This window comes from Microtus pennsylvanicus, chromosome 10 (genome assembly GCF_037038515.1).
Source record: "Microtus pennsylvanicus isolate mMicPen1 chromosome 10, mMicPen1.hap1, whole genome shotgun sequence".
Taxonomy (NCBI): domain Eukaryota; kingdom Metazoa; phylum Chordata; class Mammalia; order Rodentia; family Cricetidae; genus Microtus; species Microtus pennsylvanicus.
Window position 1 is genome coordinate 108,992,566 of NC_134588.1, and position 19,798 is coordinate 109,012,363.

Sequence of the window (19,798 nt, forward strand, 5' to 3'; positions counted from 1 at the left end):
ACACCAGCACACAGCAGCACACAGCAGCACACAGCAGCACATAGCAGCACACACCTGCACACACCAGCACACACACCAGCACACACCAGCACACACCAGCACACACCAGCACACAGCAGCACACACCTGCACACACCAGCACACACAGCAGCACACACCAGCACACACCAGTACACACCAGCACACAGCAGCACACACACCAGCACACACCAGCACACAGCAGCACACACCAGCACACAGCAGCACACATCAGCACACACCAGCACACACACCAGCACACACAGCAGCACACAGCAGCACACACACCAGCACACAGTAGCACACACAGCAGCACACATCAGCACACACCAGCACACATCAGCACACACCAGCACACAGCAGCACACACCAGCACACAGTAGCACACACACCAGCACACAGCAGCACACAGCAACACACACCAGCACACAGTAGCACACACACCAGCACACAGTAGCACACACAGCAGCACACATCAGCACACACCAGCACACAGCAGCACACACACCAGCACACACCAGCACACAGTAGTACACAGCAACACACACCAGCACACAGTAGCACACACCAGCACACAGCAGCACACACCAGCACACAGTAGCACACACAGCAGCACACATCAGCACACACCAGCACACAGCAGCACACAACAGCACAATCAGCACACACCAGCACACACCAGCACTGCTGTGGTCTGGACATGGCCGAAGTGGGCCTCCCACAGATCACAGGCTATAACTTAGGTCCCAGTGTGGGGCTGCTAAGAGATGGAGACCTTTGAGAGTGCTGCCAGCAGGAGCTCACCTTTGGGGAAGGAATGACTGCAGTACTCAAGGGACCCTAGGCTCACATTCCCACCTTGTCTCGTAAAGGAGCCCAGCACTGTGCTGCCTTTCCCTGGGAGGTCACAAGGACCAAACAGACTCTAGCCCCATGGTCCCGAACACTTCTTGCTAAGATGCCTAAGGCGTCTGCTCAGGGCAACAGAATGGGCTAATGTGAGCACCAAGCACCATAATTCGGTATAGTTTGCTGCAAACCCTGCAAGTTGTTCTTGTACCTTTTTTCTGTTTGGTCACCAAGTACCGTTTTCCACAAAGTAGCCACAGTGGCCCTTATGCTGACTCCTCTGCTTAGCATCACCAACTATGGCTCCTGTTGCTCAGTCAGGTTCTCACAAACAGGAAAAGCAGCCCGTGAGACACCATGGGCCCTGCTTTCCAGCTTCCCCCGACTCAGCTCAGCCACCCTCGTCTGGCTGCTGCTCAGCCACCAAGCACACTCCTGGCTCCAGGCTTATGCGATTTTCTCTTGCCAAGGCATTCTTCCCCACAAACACACACTGTTCCTTCTCTCTCATCAAATGCCCCTTTCTCAGTATGGTGAGCGCCAGTGAGAACAACTCCCCCATCCCTTGGCGTTCTGCTCTCCCAGTTTCTTCCATCTGTGTGTCTTCTCCTGTGTGTTTGCTATTTTCCCCTTGTGAAACACCATGTGGGCTCCATGCAGGCAGATTCTTCTGTGCTGTTCAGTGCTGTGTTAGAACTACATCTGTGCCCCCAGAAAGCTCTCAAGAAGCTTCTAGCTGCAGTAAAAACAGAGAGTGGGAGACTACACACATTCCAGATAGTTCTGTAAGGTCTGGGCAGCCAAGTCTGTATATCATAAATACTTTAAGTTCAGCAGAACTATTTAAACTGACAACGTGACATTTTATAATTATTTCTTTGGGGGTGGGGGTTGCCACGATGCATGTGGAAGGGGAGGACAACCTGCAGGAGTTGGTTCTCTCCTTCTACCGTGTGGAACTGTGCACAACATCTTCATCCATGGAGGTACCACAAAAATGACCACAGTGGGTAAAAGAACACACACAGCTAGCAACCAGTTCACTCTACTGCCTGATCCAAACCTGGGAAGACCACACCGTCATCTTTCGCCAGGGCTCCACATCAGCCCTTGCTCTGTTCTCAGCTCACTACAGCCCAGCTGTGCAGACCGGTTTGTGTCAACCTAAACATACGGGGTGGAGGGGTGGGGTCAAATAAGTAATTGCCTACATCAGATTGAGCTGTACGTAAGTCTATGGGGGCATTTATTTGATTAATTATTAATTTGGGAGAGCCCATCCCATTGTGGGTGGTGCCATGCCTGGGCTAGTGGTCCTGGGCTCTATAAGAAAGCAGGCTGAGCAAGTCAGTAAGTAGCACTCTCCTGTGACTTCCGTGCTGCCGAGTTCCTGCCCTGACATGATGCATGTAATCATAACATGTGAACGAACAAACCCTTTCTGCCCCTCGTTTCTTCTGTTAAAGCAATAGAGAGCAAACTATGATACCACCTCCACACAACAGGGAGCGACCTTTTTAGTTTGTTTGTTTGAAATTGGGTCTCATGACACCTGGGCTGCATCAGGAGTGACCTTCTCCTACTTCTGGGATGACTGGAGTGTGAGTCGGGCCTCAGCCTGCAGGACCAGACTCCGCCCACTTCTCCACAGCCCTCAGCATCACTGCTCTTCTGCACCTACAACCACAACCCAGCCACGGTCTCCTTTCTCGTTCAGCAAACACTCTGTTGTCACGCTGCCCACATGCAAATGGTAAGGGCTTTGTGACTCCGCACTCTCCCAATGTCCCCATTTCAGAGCAGGCTCCTTGAGTCCATGAGCAGTCCCTTCACTGGGATCCATTAGGTCACCCTGTGTTAAGGATCAGAGTGGAGGGCCCACTTGTATCTAGAACTTCGTTGCTTTTTGCTTCCTCCTGTCTGACTCCACAGCGGCAGTTCGGGTTCTGAGAGGGCAGGCTCTTGCCCTGATTTCTTCTTCGCTGGGAACCCAGCTCCCTGTGCAGCACACACGCAATCGGTCTGTTCGGACAGACGGACTGAGGGTGACTATTGCACTGACAGATGTCCACAAAGCTGAGTCACAGACACTGGAAAAGGAGAGACGTTCCTTCTAGGTTTACAAGTCCATGACAGTCTTCAATCATGTTTCCATTTGGTCACCACCAAAGGCAGGAGACCTGACATCAGCACGCTGTAACCCTGGCACACCACATTAAACCAACATCAGCTACAGTCTCAGTTCTGAAAGGGAGGAGGGAAGATGGCAGAAGGAAAACAAGTGTAGCATGGGGAACCAAGAGGAGGGAGGCTTAGCTGCGTACAGTGGCGGTAAGCGAGGGTCGGAGCTTCACCGCAGATAATCTCCAGCATGAATAATCCACACCGGGTAATAGAATATTGGCCATAATTACATTCATCCTACTGACCTTGTTCTAAATTATTATGGATTATTACTACGCGAGTTATTTTGTTCCACACCAGAGGTGGCTGTATTCTGCTATCAGATGACACGACCTCTAATTCAATAATGTCTGTAATGTACTGGTATCCTCAGATAAAAGCTGTCTATAATGTCTGAACAAAGGTGAATTAGTTAGCCAATTCACACACGCAATTAACTCTCTTAATACCTGTGAGACCGTGGAGCCCCTCTGAATTTCCCATTAAATACTGCATACGGAGGTCTCCCCTCCATCTGTAGTTATCTTGTGTGGACTTCATGATAACAATATTAGTACTTTATTGCCCCCATCAAAAATCTTGCATTAGTTATCATGAGAGACCTCCTTCCAGAAAGCAGTACCTCTTTTTTTCTGAGAAAAGGGTATTAAATTCAAATGTTATACCTATTAGTAAAATAAAGTTTTGTATTCCCAATATAAAAGTAAGGATGCCTTCATGAAATATGGAAAATAATTTAAATTTTCTTCATTATTTTAAGAACAGTTGTTTACATACCAAAAGGCATTATACGTTATGTGACTTTATATTTGCATGCTGTAGTCACCTAAATAAAGGAATATTTATTTAAATTCAAGTATTAACAGTAAAAACCAAATCAACATAGAGCCTTCTACCACCGGTTCCCTAGGAGGTGGCTGAGGGCAGAGCCCGCGCTCGGCTTTGTACTCGCGTGAGGTGCCAATGGCTGTGTTCACGGGGCTCAGATCAGAAAAGCGAGGCAATGTCGAATGTTAAGCAAACACCCTTGCCTTCCCTGTAAAGGAAGCAATTAATTAATTCTGCAGGGGATGCTTTTTAGTCCTCTAACGTAAGTGCAGCTTTTTAGTGCAGACAAGGGAACAGAACTCAGTCTCTAAATAAGCCCAGCTCACTCAGCAGGCGTTCACATCAAAGTTCCCATCGTGTTGGGGAATTCCAGAGCAAAGGGCACGCGTTAGGACTGTCCCACGTTCAGGTGGAGCTGGCTGGTCACCTGGGTCTTCCTCTTCACTGAAAACTCACAGCAAGGAGGTTGAGCAGGAGTGGGGAGACAGGTCCCCCATCTCCAGGCTTATGAACCCACACCAGAGCACAGGGCAGGTGACGCTCCACCCAGGCCACAGTGGGACCGGCCAACCCACCTTCGGCATGCTGTAGCACGAGGAACACGGACTCCTCCGAGATGATGTACTTGTGCAGACACACCATGTTGGGCACGCAGCGGGGGATGATGGTCTTCCTGTGCCTGCTGCACTCGCTGCTCTTCCTCAGACCCTGACAGAGAACAAAAAGGTCAGTTGTACCCGCGGTTGCCTTTGGAGCCTGCTGTGCTCAGTGTTTATCAACCACGCTAATCTATCCGAGTTACTCGGGCTTCAGAGAAACCACTCATCTGCTGCTCTGTGCCCCTCAGTCCCCGGAGGCTCTGCTGATGGCATCTGGCGTGAATCCAGACAACAGAAGATGCCACAAAGCTGCCATTAAAATCAATTACGTGGGTCAGTGTTTTTATTAGCGATGCTCTCAAACTAAGTCATCAGGATGACATACAGTTATTTCTCTGCGACCTCTAAGTTTGATTTTCCTTACGTACGTCTTTAAGGCAGCAACCAGTTCTAGTCACATTCTCCACACAACAGATGCGTCCTGGATGAAGCAGCAACTTTTAAATTCTATTCCAAACACAAGCGACTAATGTCCACAAGGATGGGAGATTTTTCTGGTGTTACACCCTGGTTTTAAAACCTGGGTAAACACCATTGGGTGTGGTGGCATGGAATGTTCACAAAAAGAGGCAGGCTTCACACATGTCAACGTGACCATCTGTCATGCCTGACCAGAAAAACAGGGGGATGCCCAAGACAAGCAGCCTCCCTTTTGGGTGCTAGGGGAGTGTTCAGTCGGGACATATTTTGAATACATACTATCACAACCCATTCCAAAAACAATTTCGAAAGTTACTCATTCTGGCCAAGGAACAAGCCAAGGACAGTTACCCCTTCCCACAACCCAAGGAGACCCAGTGCGACCCTCACGAGTCCCAAGGAACACATCTGAACACTCCTGGTCCTCAGATGCATTCACATCACACATTTTTTAACGCAAAACTTCCCAAATAGAAACTATAGCATGTTCATCAACTATGTAAGACAGAAATATAGATCACCATCAACATAAAACACTCAAATGCCATGAGAAAACATTACTTTTTCTTTGAAAATCATGGTTTTTTTTAAGTTTTTAAAAAATCTTTTTCTTTTCTCTCTCTCTCTCTCTCTCTCTCTCTCTCTCTCTCTCTCTCTCTCTTTCTTTCTTTTAAGACAGGGTCTCACTGTATAACCCTGGCTGTCCTGGAACTCAGTCTGTAGACCAGGCTGGCCTCAAACTCACAGAGCTCCACCTGCCTCTGCTTCCCAAGTGCTGGGATTAAAGGCGCATGACACCACCGCCCGGCTGAAAGTCATTTTTTAAATTCACTAAATATGTGCGTTGTACTTACTTTTAAAATGAACGTCTGTTCTGTCCTTGTGTCCATTACAAGTAAAACCTGCATAGAGCACAGAGCGGTTGTAACAAAACATAATAAAGCATCGACTCTTTGAGAAGCTAAGAGTTCCCAAAAAAATTCTAAGTTCTGAATAGACTTTTTAAAAATCTTAACTCATAGGACCCGAACAGCCAGGTCCAAAATAAATTTTATTACAATTTCCTTTTCTAAAAATGCTATAGCACAGAAACATTACCTTTTCCTGGATTTATCTTTAAAATATACTCCTTGAAAGTCCAGGCCATCACTAGGCACGGTGCACACGCAGCAGGTGCGGCTGGAAACTGGCGGCAGATGGAAGGCCAGAACAAGGCTAGCTGGCAGTTCTAGGTCAGCCTTGAAAGCAGGGGAAACCCCAAACCAAGGTGGAGTAGTAGGTTAGGGAGCAGACAGTCACAGGTTTTCTCACATGGTAAATAGGATGTAATTTATTAAAACTGATGAAGTTCAACTTCTAAAATCTCTTAGCAACCCTCTGTAAAGTGATCTCAATAACTGAGACTTGAGCGCCATCTCAGGCGTCCTTTGGGTACTGCTTCTACACTCTGGACAGGAGCTTAGCTCCCCAATCCAAGTCAGCAGCAAGTCCTGCATCCTGCTGACTCTATCCTCAACCTTTGCCCTGCCCTGTCTCCTTCCACTAAAGCCCCCAATGGAACCAGAACCAGCTCTGCCCAGCTGGCAGCAAAGGCCTCCCGAGAAACCCCCTGCTCCCCTCTGCACAGCTGTGGTCAATTCTCAAAACACTTTCTTTGTAAGTGCAGTTCAGCTGTATCCTGTCAGCAATCTGAAAGAAGAGACCCAACTCCATAAAGACCTCAGGACCATCTCACACACTGCCCCCTTGAATGACCATCCCTGCCACCCTGGGACAAGAAAACGGGGACAAATCCTACCACAATCGTGGTTTATTTCTGCTAAATACTACGGCAGAGATAGGCCACAAAGGCCAATTAGCAAATATCCGAGGTCCATGAGAGTCCACTGCCACCTTTGCAGGTCCACGAGAGTCCACTACCACCTTTGCAGGTCCACGAGAGTCCACTACCACCTTTGCAGGTCCACGAGAGTCCACTACCACCTTTGCAGGTCCACGAGAGTCCACTACCATCTTTGCAGGTCCACGAGAGTCCACTACCATTTCAGCCAGCCAACAACCACAGCCTCGAGTTGGGGAGAACTAACACTATAGAAATCAGCAAACACTGCAAATGGGACTTTTCCCCAGCAGCCCCCACTGGAAGAGGCACAGCAGGCAAAAGTTGCCTCTTCAGCTTGGAAACAAGAGTGGTGAGGAGACAGAGCTGCAGGTGAGGGGGTGAGGTCGGGTGGCAAGCTCCATCTTAGACACAGGCATTACAGAAGGCTGTGACATCTTCTGCGACCACAGTGTCCCCTGAGTGCCTGAACTGCACTATTTAAGTCAACCTGTGTTACAACAATGTTTTCCACACAGACACCTCCAGATGTCCAACAGAGTTCCCAAACTCAAGCTCCAAGTCTCTCAATTCTCCAACTACAGAATCAGCAGCCAAGTCAACAAGCCAACTGCACCTCCTGAGTCCTTTGAACCACCTCCTGCTCCTTCACCTACCTCATTTCAAGCATTTACAGTGTCGGCCATGGGTAATCAGTGTTAATCCCCTCAACAACCACTCCACACATCGCCGACATTATGGCTCTGGGTGTGAGGCTATGATGAAAGATGATAATGGCGGCCACCATATGTGAGCATCTCAGAGACGATCTTACAAAAGTGCATCCGGGGTCACGGTTGCTATCATTATTATTTCAGCTTCTCTCTGGAATGATCTCCCAGCCACTTATCAAACAACTACTCATCTTTCCACATTCAGCTCAAATGTCTCTCTCTCTCTCTCTCTCTCTAATACTAATGGCTCTTCCTTTGTCCTCCCATTTCATGTGATACCAACTTCAATTATAACATCTCAAACTCTTCAGTTTGGCTCTGTCTATTTGTCATCTCTTTATGAGTGTGTCACAGTGGGGTGCATCCCCAGAAATGCTCACACCCCATGCCACACTCTGTGCGTGGACTGTGCTGTGGTAGAAAGGACTTCACAGATCACCCGGGTCATCTGGGTGGGTTCTATCTAATCACATCAACTTCTGAAAGTGGAGACTACATCCTGACAAGAAGAATGGGAAGGACAGAGTGACGTGGTAGAGAGGGGCGGCCTGACCAAGATGTAGGCCCACCCACAAAGGCAAGACCCAAAGGGGCACATCTAGTGGCTCAGAGACAGTCTGAGGGGAGCAGCAAGGGGACAGCTCATTCCAGCAACTGCAGGGGCAGCAGCCTGTTAGCCGAGTGCACATGGGGCAGGTCCTCCACAGACTGCAGGAGAGCAGTGTCACCAGCCACGTGAGGCCTGGCCAGGCCTCTGACTTACACAACTTTAATATGTTTATGTTTACTGTCTCCAGACAGCTGAATCTGCCATGATTGGCCATGGTGGCCATAGGTAGAAATGATGTTTCCCCATAAGCACACAGCTAGCAGGTTTAAGTCTAAGATCATAGAAGGCAGACAGCAAGGTGGGAATGGAACTTCAAAAGCGGCCAGGAACAGGGACTCCCCACAAAGACCCAACCTCAACACAGGAGAACAACTCCATTGGAATTTTCCTTCACGTCACACACAACACTGGGCCTCAGAGAGCTCAATCATGGGACACTCTCAACATCCGAAACAAGTGTGCATTTCTCATCAACAGATGCTGACGCGGAGAAAACGACTGTGCCATGTTAACTGACCTGCTCCAAATGAGCTACCAAAGGAAGAAGGGGATCTGTACTGGGACAGTGAGCTCCAAATGAGCTACCAAAGGAAGAAGGGGATCTGTACTGGGACAGTGAGCTCCAAATGAGCTACCAAAGGAAGAAGGGGATCTGTACTGGAACAGTGAGCTCCGAATGAGCTACCAAAGGAAGAAGGGGGATCTGTGCTGGAACAGTGAGCTCCGGATGAGCTACCAAAGAAAGAAGGGGGATCTGTACTGCAACAATGGGCTCCGAATGAGCTACCAAAGAAAGAAGGCAAATCTGTACTGGAACAGTGGGCTCCGAATGAGCTACCAAAGAAAGAAGGGGGATCTGTACTGGAACAGTGAGCTCCGAATGAGCTACCAAAGGAAGAAGGGGATCTGTACTGGGACAGTGAGCTCCGAATGAGCTACCAAAGGAAGAAGGGGATCTGTACTGCAACAGTGAGCTCCGAATGAGCTACAAAAGGAAGAAGGGGATCTGTACTGCAACAGTGAGCTCCGAATGAGCTACAAAAGGAAGAAGGGGGATCTGTGCTGGAACAGTGAGCTCCGGATGAGCGCGCTCTCTCTCTCTCTCTCCTGAACTACTCTGCATTTGTGCAGACAATCTGCTGTTTACATCTGAATTCAGAACCTGTACATCTTCCAAGCCTGTACATCTGTACACACTTGGAATACTACAGGTAGGCATGAAGGCAGCAAGAAAAAAAAGACATTACAAGGAGAGAGCAGCTCAGATGTGAGACAGAACGACAAGGTGGTAGGTAGCCATCCATCCACTAAACAGGAACCACCATGAAAGACTGAGGAAAAAAATCCTGGAGAAGGCATCAGGAAGCCATCGGTCACTGTCACGAACTACTCAAGACAGAAGCCAGCTGGCTCCACATCAATCAGATGAAAGAGAAATGGGGTTGACAGAGCTGGACCTTTCTGAAGTAAAGATGCCAGGAGGAAACACTGAAAGAAAGGGGATGTTGGACCCTCAGTTCAGACAAAGGTTTGTCTTTTGTTACTTACACAGGGAGAGACCTATCCTTTCTTAACTGCCAGCAGGGCTGCTGAAACAGTCTACAGAAAAAAAAAAAAAATGACCCTCCAAGGAATGGAAATAAACTCAGAGCCCTTGAGTCCTAAAGGTGAGAACGCAGTGGCCCCGCCCACTGGAAGGCTGGCGGACACTTGTGGGCTCTGGGGAGGCATCTGTGCTCCTAGCATCTCATCTGGGTTTACATCTACTCACAACTCTACGTCACTCGCCGGAGAGCCAATCGTGTTTGCATGAGATGGAGAACACCCTCTGGGGGAAAGGTAAGACCAGAGAATGTCATTTTCTTACTGGAAGTCCCTGGCAGGCAGAGAGAATACACCTGCAGGGTTGGGGGTGGGGCTCCTCTCTTTGCTAGGCCCATTGTCATCAAGCAGGTCCCACGAAAGGACAAATGAAGATGGGCACACGTGGCGGGAACGCGGCAGGGTGAGGCAGCCTTTCTTCTCCTCTCGAGTTTGCCTGTGACTCAACAGCGTTCACATTGAGGTAATAAACACAAGAACATATGTGATTTTTTTTAAATGTGCCCTTTGACTGTCAATTTCTCCCAAACAGGTGTTGCCTAAATGATTATAAATTGGCCTCTGGGTACACCTCTTCAGCTGAGCCATACAGGGCTGGTGATAATATAATTAGACCTGAAAACATCAGGCTGGTGAGTGCTCTCCATCTGTTTGGTGATAATGTTTAGTTAACAACAGTCTTTAAAAGAAGCACCTTCAACTTCCATTCTTAAAGTTATTTATAGCACCATTCTTAACACACCAGCACTCCCGCTAACAAGAGCTTTAGCCACTTGGAAATTATTAGCCATACGGCTGTACTCAAAGAGAAACGGCTTCATTTAACATCTGCATCTCCACGTTTACACGCTGCAGCCTCACTCAAGTCGAGTCCTTAATGAACAGTGGTATGGCATCAATATCATAGCCGCGCACACAAAGATCATAAGGAGCCAGACATGTTTTTAATGCCAACAGTAGGCCAATCTGTAACGAAGCTGTCAGCATAAAGGACAAAATAACAGCATCTTTAACCCTCAAACTGAATTCGTTCATTTGTAGACTCAAACGCAATTTAAAACTGCGCATGGGTTTGCTCACCTTCATAAAGACAAAAATCTAATTTGTACTAATTTGATACAATTGTCTTTCCAATAAAAGGCTCCTAAAACCATCTTTTATTTCATGATAAAACAGCTACTATTACTAACATTGTCATGAAATAATTACCTTGGACGGCATATCTTATTGAAAGAACACAATTAACATATTTCTCTCTTTCATTTTTCACACTTACATATCAGCACTATATTAACATATGGCCTAACAGAAAGGATTACTCCATCTTTGCCCACAGTAATACAAACCATGACTTGGGGGGGAGGCAACTTAGGTTCCTGACTAACCTCATCTGTGCTTCAATGCCACCAGGACCATGACCCTCATCCACTCTTCCTTCATAGCAGAAGGGAAAGTCCCAAGTGGTTACAGGTCTGCAGCTCTGCAAGACAGAGTAGGGAGACATGCCAGCTACCCACACCGCACCTCTAACCAGAGTAGGGAGCTATGTCAGCTACCCACACCGCACCTCTAACCAGAGTAGGGAGCTATGTCAGCTACCCACACCGCACCTCTAACCAGAGTAGGGAGACATGCCAGCTACCCACACCGCACCTCTAACCAGAGTAGGGAGACATGCCAGCTACCCACACCGCACCTCTAACCAGAGTAGGGAGACATGTCAGCTACCCACACCGCACCTCTAACCAGAGTAGGGAGACATGCCAGCTACCCACACCGCACCTCTAACCAGAGTAGGGAGACATGCCAGCTACCCACACCGCACCTCTAACCAGAGTAGGGAGACATGTCAGCTACCCACACCGCACCTCTAACCAGAGTAGGGAGATATGTCAGCTACCCACACCGCACCTCTGCAAAGACAGGGTGGAGCCCACGGTATCAAGGGATGATTCTATTTTAATGATATGAAGAAGACTAAGTGTGAAGAGAAGAAAAGAGATCACACACACACACACACACACACCAATTTCAGTGGAAGGGTAATACAAGCTCTCAGGGTGGGACTGCTGCCTATTGCCTGAATCTTTTTATTTAATTTAAAAGTTAACATCAGATTCTGCAAGTCTGAAGAATTAACCAAATAATCTGGAAGGAAATTCTTGCCTCCATATTGGTGGTAATGTGTAGGACTCCAAGTTTACGATAGCCTCGGGAGAGCCACACTGGACAAACACAGCCTGGCCCTGAACTGCATCACCGCAGCACTTACGCTGTTGGCTGGATGAGAGCCGAGTAAGCATTTAGCAAGCTACACCACTGGGACACCCTTCTCTCTCCCTCTTCTCCCCACCCCATCCCCTAGGAAAGGAAGAAAGAACAATAAAGAACCTACAGAAAACATACAAACCACTTATCTCATAGTTCAGGTGAGAAAGACGTCACTACATGCTACACTCTCTTGAAAACAGGTCACACTGGACTGGACTACAATTAGGCAACTTTTTAGGTAATTTGTGTTGGCCACATGAAAAGGTCACCCCCTGCAGAATCGGCTGGGCACAGCAAACCTCCAGCACTGAAACTTGGCTGTCCTCAGTAACATGACGGTGGTTTCATGCTCTCCATATTCTGACCTAAACACACCTCAGTTTGCATTCTTCCAATTGCATGTTCCCACACTGACCGTTAACCCCAGAGAAAAGGGCAGGTATCAGACTCTTTTGACGCCAACCCTCTCTCACAAGCACCACAGAGTCAAGCCATGATGTTTCTAGTCCACTGTCCACAACGCTGACAGCGAGAGCCAAGCCACTGCACTCATCCAGAAATTACAACCGGGAGAGCATGCCGGGAAGATGCTTCCCCTGGAGAGCACGCCCAGAAGATGCTTCCCCGGGAGAGCATGCCGGGAAGATGCTTCCCCGGGAGAGCACGCCGGGAAGATGCTTCCCCGGTGGACCAGCCGCCATCTGCCTTTGGCTTCCCAGAAGTTCTCTGATGAGAACGGAAGTCTGAAAAGTAAATGTGACCTGGGTCCTCAACTCCAAGACACTCCTGCCTCCTACTCTCAAGAAGCTGTTTCAGCGCAAATGCATCAGACTTCTGGAATTTACTCACAATATTTTTAAGTATCTTTAGATGGAACCAAAGTTTTCTTTGGGCTTGTCTTCCTTCCGACCTGACATATCACTATGAAGCGAACATATAACTCACAGAGCCTGTGGACATGAGTCACAAGTCACCTGCTTCTTGAGACAAAACTGAGTGGTCTTGAGGCAGGTTGAATTCTTCAATACTGTATTTAATCCAGAAATATCTTCCAAAGTAGAGAACAGCTGATCAAATCTACCAGAACTGTGTGAAGTTAGCATTCAAGAACTACATATTTTAGCAAGTAAAATTCCAAGTCCCTTAATTTAAAGTGTACAAACATCTGTGTGTTCTATTTCAGTCTACCTAATCACCTAGCTACTGCCTCGACTCCTGCCAAAGTCAAACTGGGACAAAAGAGAAGGAGCTGTTAGGAGGCACAAGCAGTGAGAAATTAAACTGGTAAACAACTGATTTCTAAGAAAACAACTAATTTCATTTTCTTCAAATGCCCAGGCAGCTGCAAAGGTTTTCGTATGCTAATTTTTTAATTAGAAGGTATTTAGGCAGTGGAAGCTTTCATATGCACTTCTGTTTCTTCATCAAACGTGAACTCCCCAACTTAGCATCAGTATAGCTGGTGGCGGCCTGAAGGTTTACCATCTGCTGCTCCCCAAAGTCACGGTGGCCACCTTCAGAACATATGCATCAAAGCCCAGAGATAAGAGACTGAAGAAATACTGCCTAAGTCAGCATAAGGGAGATGATGAAGCCAGAGGCAGGCAATGGGCAAGTTACCAGAAAACACTGAACACTGGGAGGAAGCAATCACACACAGAACAGCATCCAAGGTCACAGGCATTCCACCAGCCAAACCAAGGGCAAGAGAAACACCACAGCCGAGGGGAGGCGATGGCTTTTCTTTACAACAGAAGGCTGATCATACTGAAAATCAACCTTACTCAAAATAAGTCTGCTCTGAGTAGGCTGAAATCTAAGGGTTAAGTTGTTTGCTCAGCCTATGAATAAGGACAGTAAAAGCAAGCGGTTTGCACAGACACAAATAGTGCATGCTAGCAAGGGCTTCTCTCCCAGGCACTACAAGTCCAAACATGTCTCAAGGAAGATACACTCCGGAACAAGTTAAACCAAGTACCAAATACAAACCCTGACGTATGACAACTGAAAGCAGCCCTCCAGGCACAGTGGCACATGGTGGCACATGCCTGACAATGTCGTACTGGATGTGAGCGCCCCAGCGAAACCATTCTGACTTGTGAATGTTTAGGTACCTGATCATCACCATGATTTTTTTATTATTAATTGTAATAAATAGCTAAAGATAAAGCAAATGCTTCCAGAGTAGCTTATCTTCCAAGAAATGCTGACACTCGTGAGGAATCATAATGTTACAATATTGGAAGGAAAGAATCTTGGTGCTTGGAAAACAACTTGCAAACACTTAGGAAACTAAGGCCGGTGGATTGCAAAATCAAGGCCAATCTAGATTCAAGAGAGAGAGCGAGAGAAGAAAAGAGAGAGAGAAAGGGAGGGAGAGAGGAAGGGAGGAAGAAAGAGGCAGACAAACAGACATTATTACTTAGGGGGATAATCACATTTAACTGCCATAGATAATGGTGTTTGCTCAACTGTTTAACACTGAATCTCTCAAAAATGTATTCACCTTAACAGAAATTTATCAATTTAATATTTTCTTGGTTTTCATTTTTAACTATAGTTAAAAAAATATACAATATAATTTTTAGAAAAAAATTATCAAAAGCAAAACAATTAAAAATAAAATGAAGCCAGGTGTAGAGCACACCTTTAATCCTAGCCCTCAGGAGGCAGAGGCAGGAGGGTCTCTGTGAGTTTGAGGCCAGCCTCATCTATAGAGTGACTTCCAGGACAATGAGAGCTACATAGTGAGACTCTGTCACCAAATAAAAGATGATGATGATGATGATGATATTAATGTAAAATGACATCAATAGCATCTTCTAAACAGAGTCTCAAAATGATAATTGGTGACTCAGTTTGTGTTAATGCTAATTTTTTTAAATTTGTATTTATTTTTTGTGCATGGGTGTTTTGCCTGTATGGAGGCCAGAAAAGTGCACTGCAGGCTTGCCTAGAAGCTGATCTGTTTGGTGTTTTGCCATGAGTATCAGGTCCCCTGTAACTGGAGTTACAGACAGCTATGAGCTGCCATGTGGGTGCTGGGAACTGAACCTAGGTCCTCTGGAAGAGCAGTCAGTGCTCTTAACCCCTGAGCCATCTTCCAGCTCCTAGAAGCTGGTGTTAAGGAAGTATTTTTTCAACTGCGGCTCCCTCCTCTCCAGTGACTCTAGTTTGTGTCAAGGTGACACAAAGCCAGCCAGCACATACAGTCATAAAAAGATGTTAAGTGGACGTCACGAAAGCAGAAAGCTCTGCTCTGCAAAGACCATGTGAGCACAAACCACTGCCCGAGAGCCAAATTCAGACAGACTCTGCAAACTCAGAACTAAGAAGCAGAAGCCTAACTTTAAAGTAGGCCAAACAGGAGTGAAGCTGGGGCCTGCCACCTTGAAGCCAAACAAACACAGACAGGAACTGTCTTCTCACTCACATCTGGAGCTAGAAAAATGACCTAGCAAAGGTCACCTGCAGAGCAGGGCTCAGAGGCTGGAGATGGCAGTGGGTGGGGCTGACAACAAGTAATTGTATAATACAGAACAATTGATAAAGAAGATTGGGGTATGCTCAGCTGTTGCTGAGTTGTGAACCAAACACTTCAGGTGGGGTGTACCCTGCTCACTGCACACAGCTCCCACGTACTGAAATACTACACTCTGTCCCATAAATACATGTACAATCATTGTATGTCCGTTAAAATTTTCCTGGGATGGAGCTGGGTGGTAAGGCATCTGCAGAGCATGGAAGAAGCCCTGGGTTCAACACCAAAGGCTGAGGAAACACAGAGCACGTGACCCTCCTGCACAGCTGGTGGAAATGAGGACCTCCTCTGGAAGACAGCTGGGCGGTTTCTTGCAAAATTAAGTCTTCCCTCTCCATGTTATTGACAGAGGTTTCTGTCTCTCCTGGTCCTGCAGCCATTCAGTCCCAAAGAAACACACAGAGGCTTACGTTAATTATAAACTGGTTGGCCTAGTAGCTCAGGCTTTCTTATTAACTAATTTTTATATCTTAAATTAGCCCATTATTCTTGTCTGTGTTAGCCACATGGCTTGGTACCTTTTATCAGCGAGGCATTGTCATCTTGCTTCCTCTGCGGCTGGGTGACAACTGCAGACTCACTCTTTCCTCTTCCCAGAATTCTCCTGTTCTCGTCATCCCACCTCCACTTCCTGACTGGTCACCCTACTTACACTTCCTGCCTGGCTACTAGCCAATCAGCATTTTATTAAAATACAAATAACAAATCTTTACAGGGTACCAGACCATTGTCCCACAGCAATTTATAATTCAGCCATTATGTTCCTGCTTTCTGCCAAAGGAACTGAAAATACACCCACATAGAAAATGCCCAAAAAAGGGACAGCAGCTTTCTTCATAACCACCGGAACGTAGAAACAACCAAGACGTCCTTCGCAGCCTAGAGAGTAAACAAACTACAGTACATTCCCATAAGACTGACGAGAGCAGGTCGCGAAGAGATGAGGAAACCTCCATACACGTAAAAAAGTAAAGGAAGGCAAACCTCCAGAGGTGCACACTGTGAGTCCAGCCGAGACACTCTGGAAAGGCAATACCATGGAGACAGGAAAAGGACCAGCAGTACCACGGAGCAGGGAGAGGGTGGAGGGGGGGCCAGAGGAGCAGGGTAATACAACACCTGTGTGACACCACAGTGCTGTGAGCACAAGACATCATACACCTGTACAAAGATACACTGTAGGTAATAGCAAAAACGGGCCTTAATATGAATGAAGATATTTAAAATTAAATTTTTTAGGGGCTGGAGACATGGCTCGGTAGTTAAAAGCACTTGCTATCCTTCCGGAAGACTGGAACTGGGTTCCCAGAACCTTCATTAGGCAGCTCAGAACTGCCTGCAACTCCAGCTCCAGAAGGTCCTCCACCTTCTTTTAGCTCTGCAGGCCCTGCACACACACATGGCCCCGCACAGACACTCATGTATACATCATTTTTAAAAACACAGTAGTTTTACTTTTTAAAAGTAAAATTAAAATTCCACTCCATTAGCACAGATCTGTGATCAAGCAGCCTCGGAGCCAGACCAGGCCCGGCTAACGCCACCAGGCAGCATACATGACAGGCGAACACACAGCGGAGCAGCTCAGACGGTCACAGCGCAGTGTTTGCCTGTTGGGAACATGGTCTGATCAGCTGGCCACCTACGGCTGACTGGAGCTAGGCTGCTGTGACTGGCTGAGACTCAGTAACTTGTGACAGAAACGTATGTGATAGTTTGGACTTTGAACACTTCCCAAAGGCCCATGTGTTAGAAGTGCAGCTCCAAGTGCTGTCGGAGATAGTGGAACTTTCAGTATAGGGGACAGGACCCACGGTAAGGACGTGAGGGCATGAGTCTCCATCCTTGGATACCAGGCCCTAGTCCCTTAGCCCTGTCCTGGTAGGCAGTCCACCTCATGTCTTAGATTCAGCTTGGGCTTTTCTTCTCAGCTCCTCTCTGTACTTGAGTTCTGGTTTCTGTCTGCATGAAGGGCAACGCAGGCCATTTCCGTCTCCACAAGTCAAGCAGCAAAGCCAAGAGCTCATGGGCGGAGACCTCTGAAACCATGAGCCAAAATCAGTCATTCCTCCTTTAAAACTGATTACCTCAGGAATTCTAGCAAATCCCAGGAGGCTACATACACTATACAGCTAGTCTTTCAGTTAATTTATGCTCGCAGGTTGTCACTCCCAGGGGCCACACAGCAGAAGCCATGATGATGGGAATCTCTCTGCTTCCAGGATCAGACTGTTACCAGCGGAAGCCATGATGACGGGGATCTCTGTTTCCTCTCCCTAGATCAATACCAGCAGAAGCCATGATGACAAGAATCTCTCTAATTCCTCTCACTTTTGCTGCAATCCTAAAACTACTCTAAAAAATGGTATTTATATGTTTTCTTTGTTTTATAAGTCATTTGACCAAATCCCCAAGTCTGAAGCAAATAACTAAATGTCTCCCACCCTAAAACAAGACAAATGTAGGTTGTTCTGCAGTATATCACCCAAGCAGTAACTATTTCAAGCACAAAAACCCACTTAAAGTCTCTCCACTCCCAGACATCAATGGCTGGCCCTCAGAGGCACCTCTAGTGTGGGGGTGAGCCTCTATGAACAATACTGCCATCCCTGAGCCGGCTTTGTGCAGTTCTTCAAATCCTAGGCCTACATCCCTCCTTCTGCACACCCGCTTCCATGGGCTGTGGTGTGACATCAGGCTCCTAAGGAGACAGCTGAAGAGAGGGTAAACAGTACCGCCCTGGGTCTACAGGCCCGGTTCAGGCCGGGCCATTCAATTCCATACTGAGTTATTTATCCCGTTTCTCTGGTTGAATTCTGAAGTCTCCTCGTAGTTAAGCAGTTAAGTTCAGATTAAATCAACCCCTTCAAATCACAGTCTGCTATCACATTTCACTTCAGGGTCTTGTTTGCATCCGCTGAGCAAACCTAACTCTCTCTACAGACTCTCCCTGCCAGTGCCCTCCACAGACACGCCTGAACCCAGGTGAGACTCCTAGAAGCTAGAATGAGCTCCAGAAAGCAGCGGTCTGTCACATACGGATGGGAAACAGCAAGTGCGGGCCAGTCAGATGCTCACTCACGAGGACACGGCAGCAACTCCCTGCCTGTCGATACATGCCTGGGAAGTAGGCTGCCTGGGAAGTAGGCTGCCTGGGAAGAAGCCTGACTCCCTTTCCAAAGCAAAATGCCTCAAAAGCAAGGAAGTTTTAAAAACTATTTTAAATTTTTTAATGAGTTTATACTTTTATGGAAGATGAGGCCAAAGTTTGGTACTGGCTAAAATGTAGCATTTTGATATAATCCAGAAAATGTACTTAGTATAAGAATGCAATGTGTTCATTGTCCTCCCAACAGTAAAACCCTTACAAAACACAAAGGTATGACACTCACTGTCAAATTGGCGATTTTGTTGACGACAACCTAACAGCTGCCAAGAATCCACAGGTGTGCTCTGTGGGAGCTGTGACAATGGCGGCGGTGGGGGGGTGCGCTGACAGAGGCTGCAGGTGTACGCAGCCTCAACATCGCTGGAAGTCATCTAGCACATTGACTGTCTCTTCCTGTTGCCTACAGACTTACTCAATGAGTATGCTTGGTCATTTGAGGAGTCTAAAGCATGTTGGAGGAGGCACAGAAAACATCAAAATCTACCGTGCAGAGCTGGGCAGAGTGGCTCCTGCCTATAACCCACACATAAGAGGAGGACGTGCCTTGAGCTCCCGACCAGCCTGAGCTAAGAGTGAGCCAGGTATGTGGTGCACACCTATCATCCCAGCACTGGGGAGGCAGAAACAGATGGATGTCTGAGCTAAAGGCTGGCCTGGTCTATGTAGCGAGTTCTAGGACAACCAAGGCTACTGTTTTCAAAGAAAAGGAAATAAATAAAACTAGTGAATAGGGTGAGCCAGTTTTATAGCATAAATTAAGGCCTAAAAGAGGACAAGCAAGAGAAGCAGAGAAAACTGGAGAGGAAAGACAGGGAAGGTAAGAAGACGGGGGGGGGGGGGCATGGGCACACGCTGCACACACACGCTGCACACACACTGCACACACGCACTGCACACACGTGCTGCACACACACACTGCACACACGATGCACACACAATGCACACACGCGATGCACACACGTGCTGCACACACGCACTGCACACACGCACTGCACACACACACTGCACACACGTGCTGCACACACGTGCTGCACACACGCACTGCACACACACACACTGCACACACGCGCTGCACACACGTGCTGCACACACGC

The 19,798-nt window shown here is 47.4% G+C and overlaps 1 protein-coding gene across 7 annotated transcripts in view; it reads right to left on the reverse strand.

The window, feature by feature from the left end:
- The window catches only part of Rps6kc1 (ribosomal protein S6 kinase C1), a 155,879-nt gene that overhangs the window by 36,200 nt on the left and 99,881 nt on the right, over positions 1 to 19,798 (reverse strand). For all 7 annotated transcript variants that reach the window (XM_075989456.1, XM_075989458.1, XM_075989459.1 and 4 more), the window contains 2 exons: positions 5,813 to 5,860; positions 4,455 to 4,587 (listed from right to left, as the gene is read on the reverse strand). In XM_075989456.1, coding sequence (XP_075845571.1) covers positions 4,455 to 4,587; positions 5,813 to 5,860 — 181 coding nt within the window. The remainder of the gene's footprint in view (positions 1 to 4,454; positions 4,588 to 5,812; positions 5,861 to 19,798) is intronic.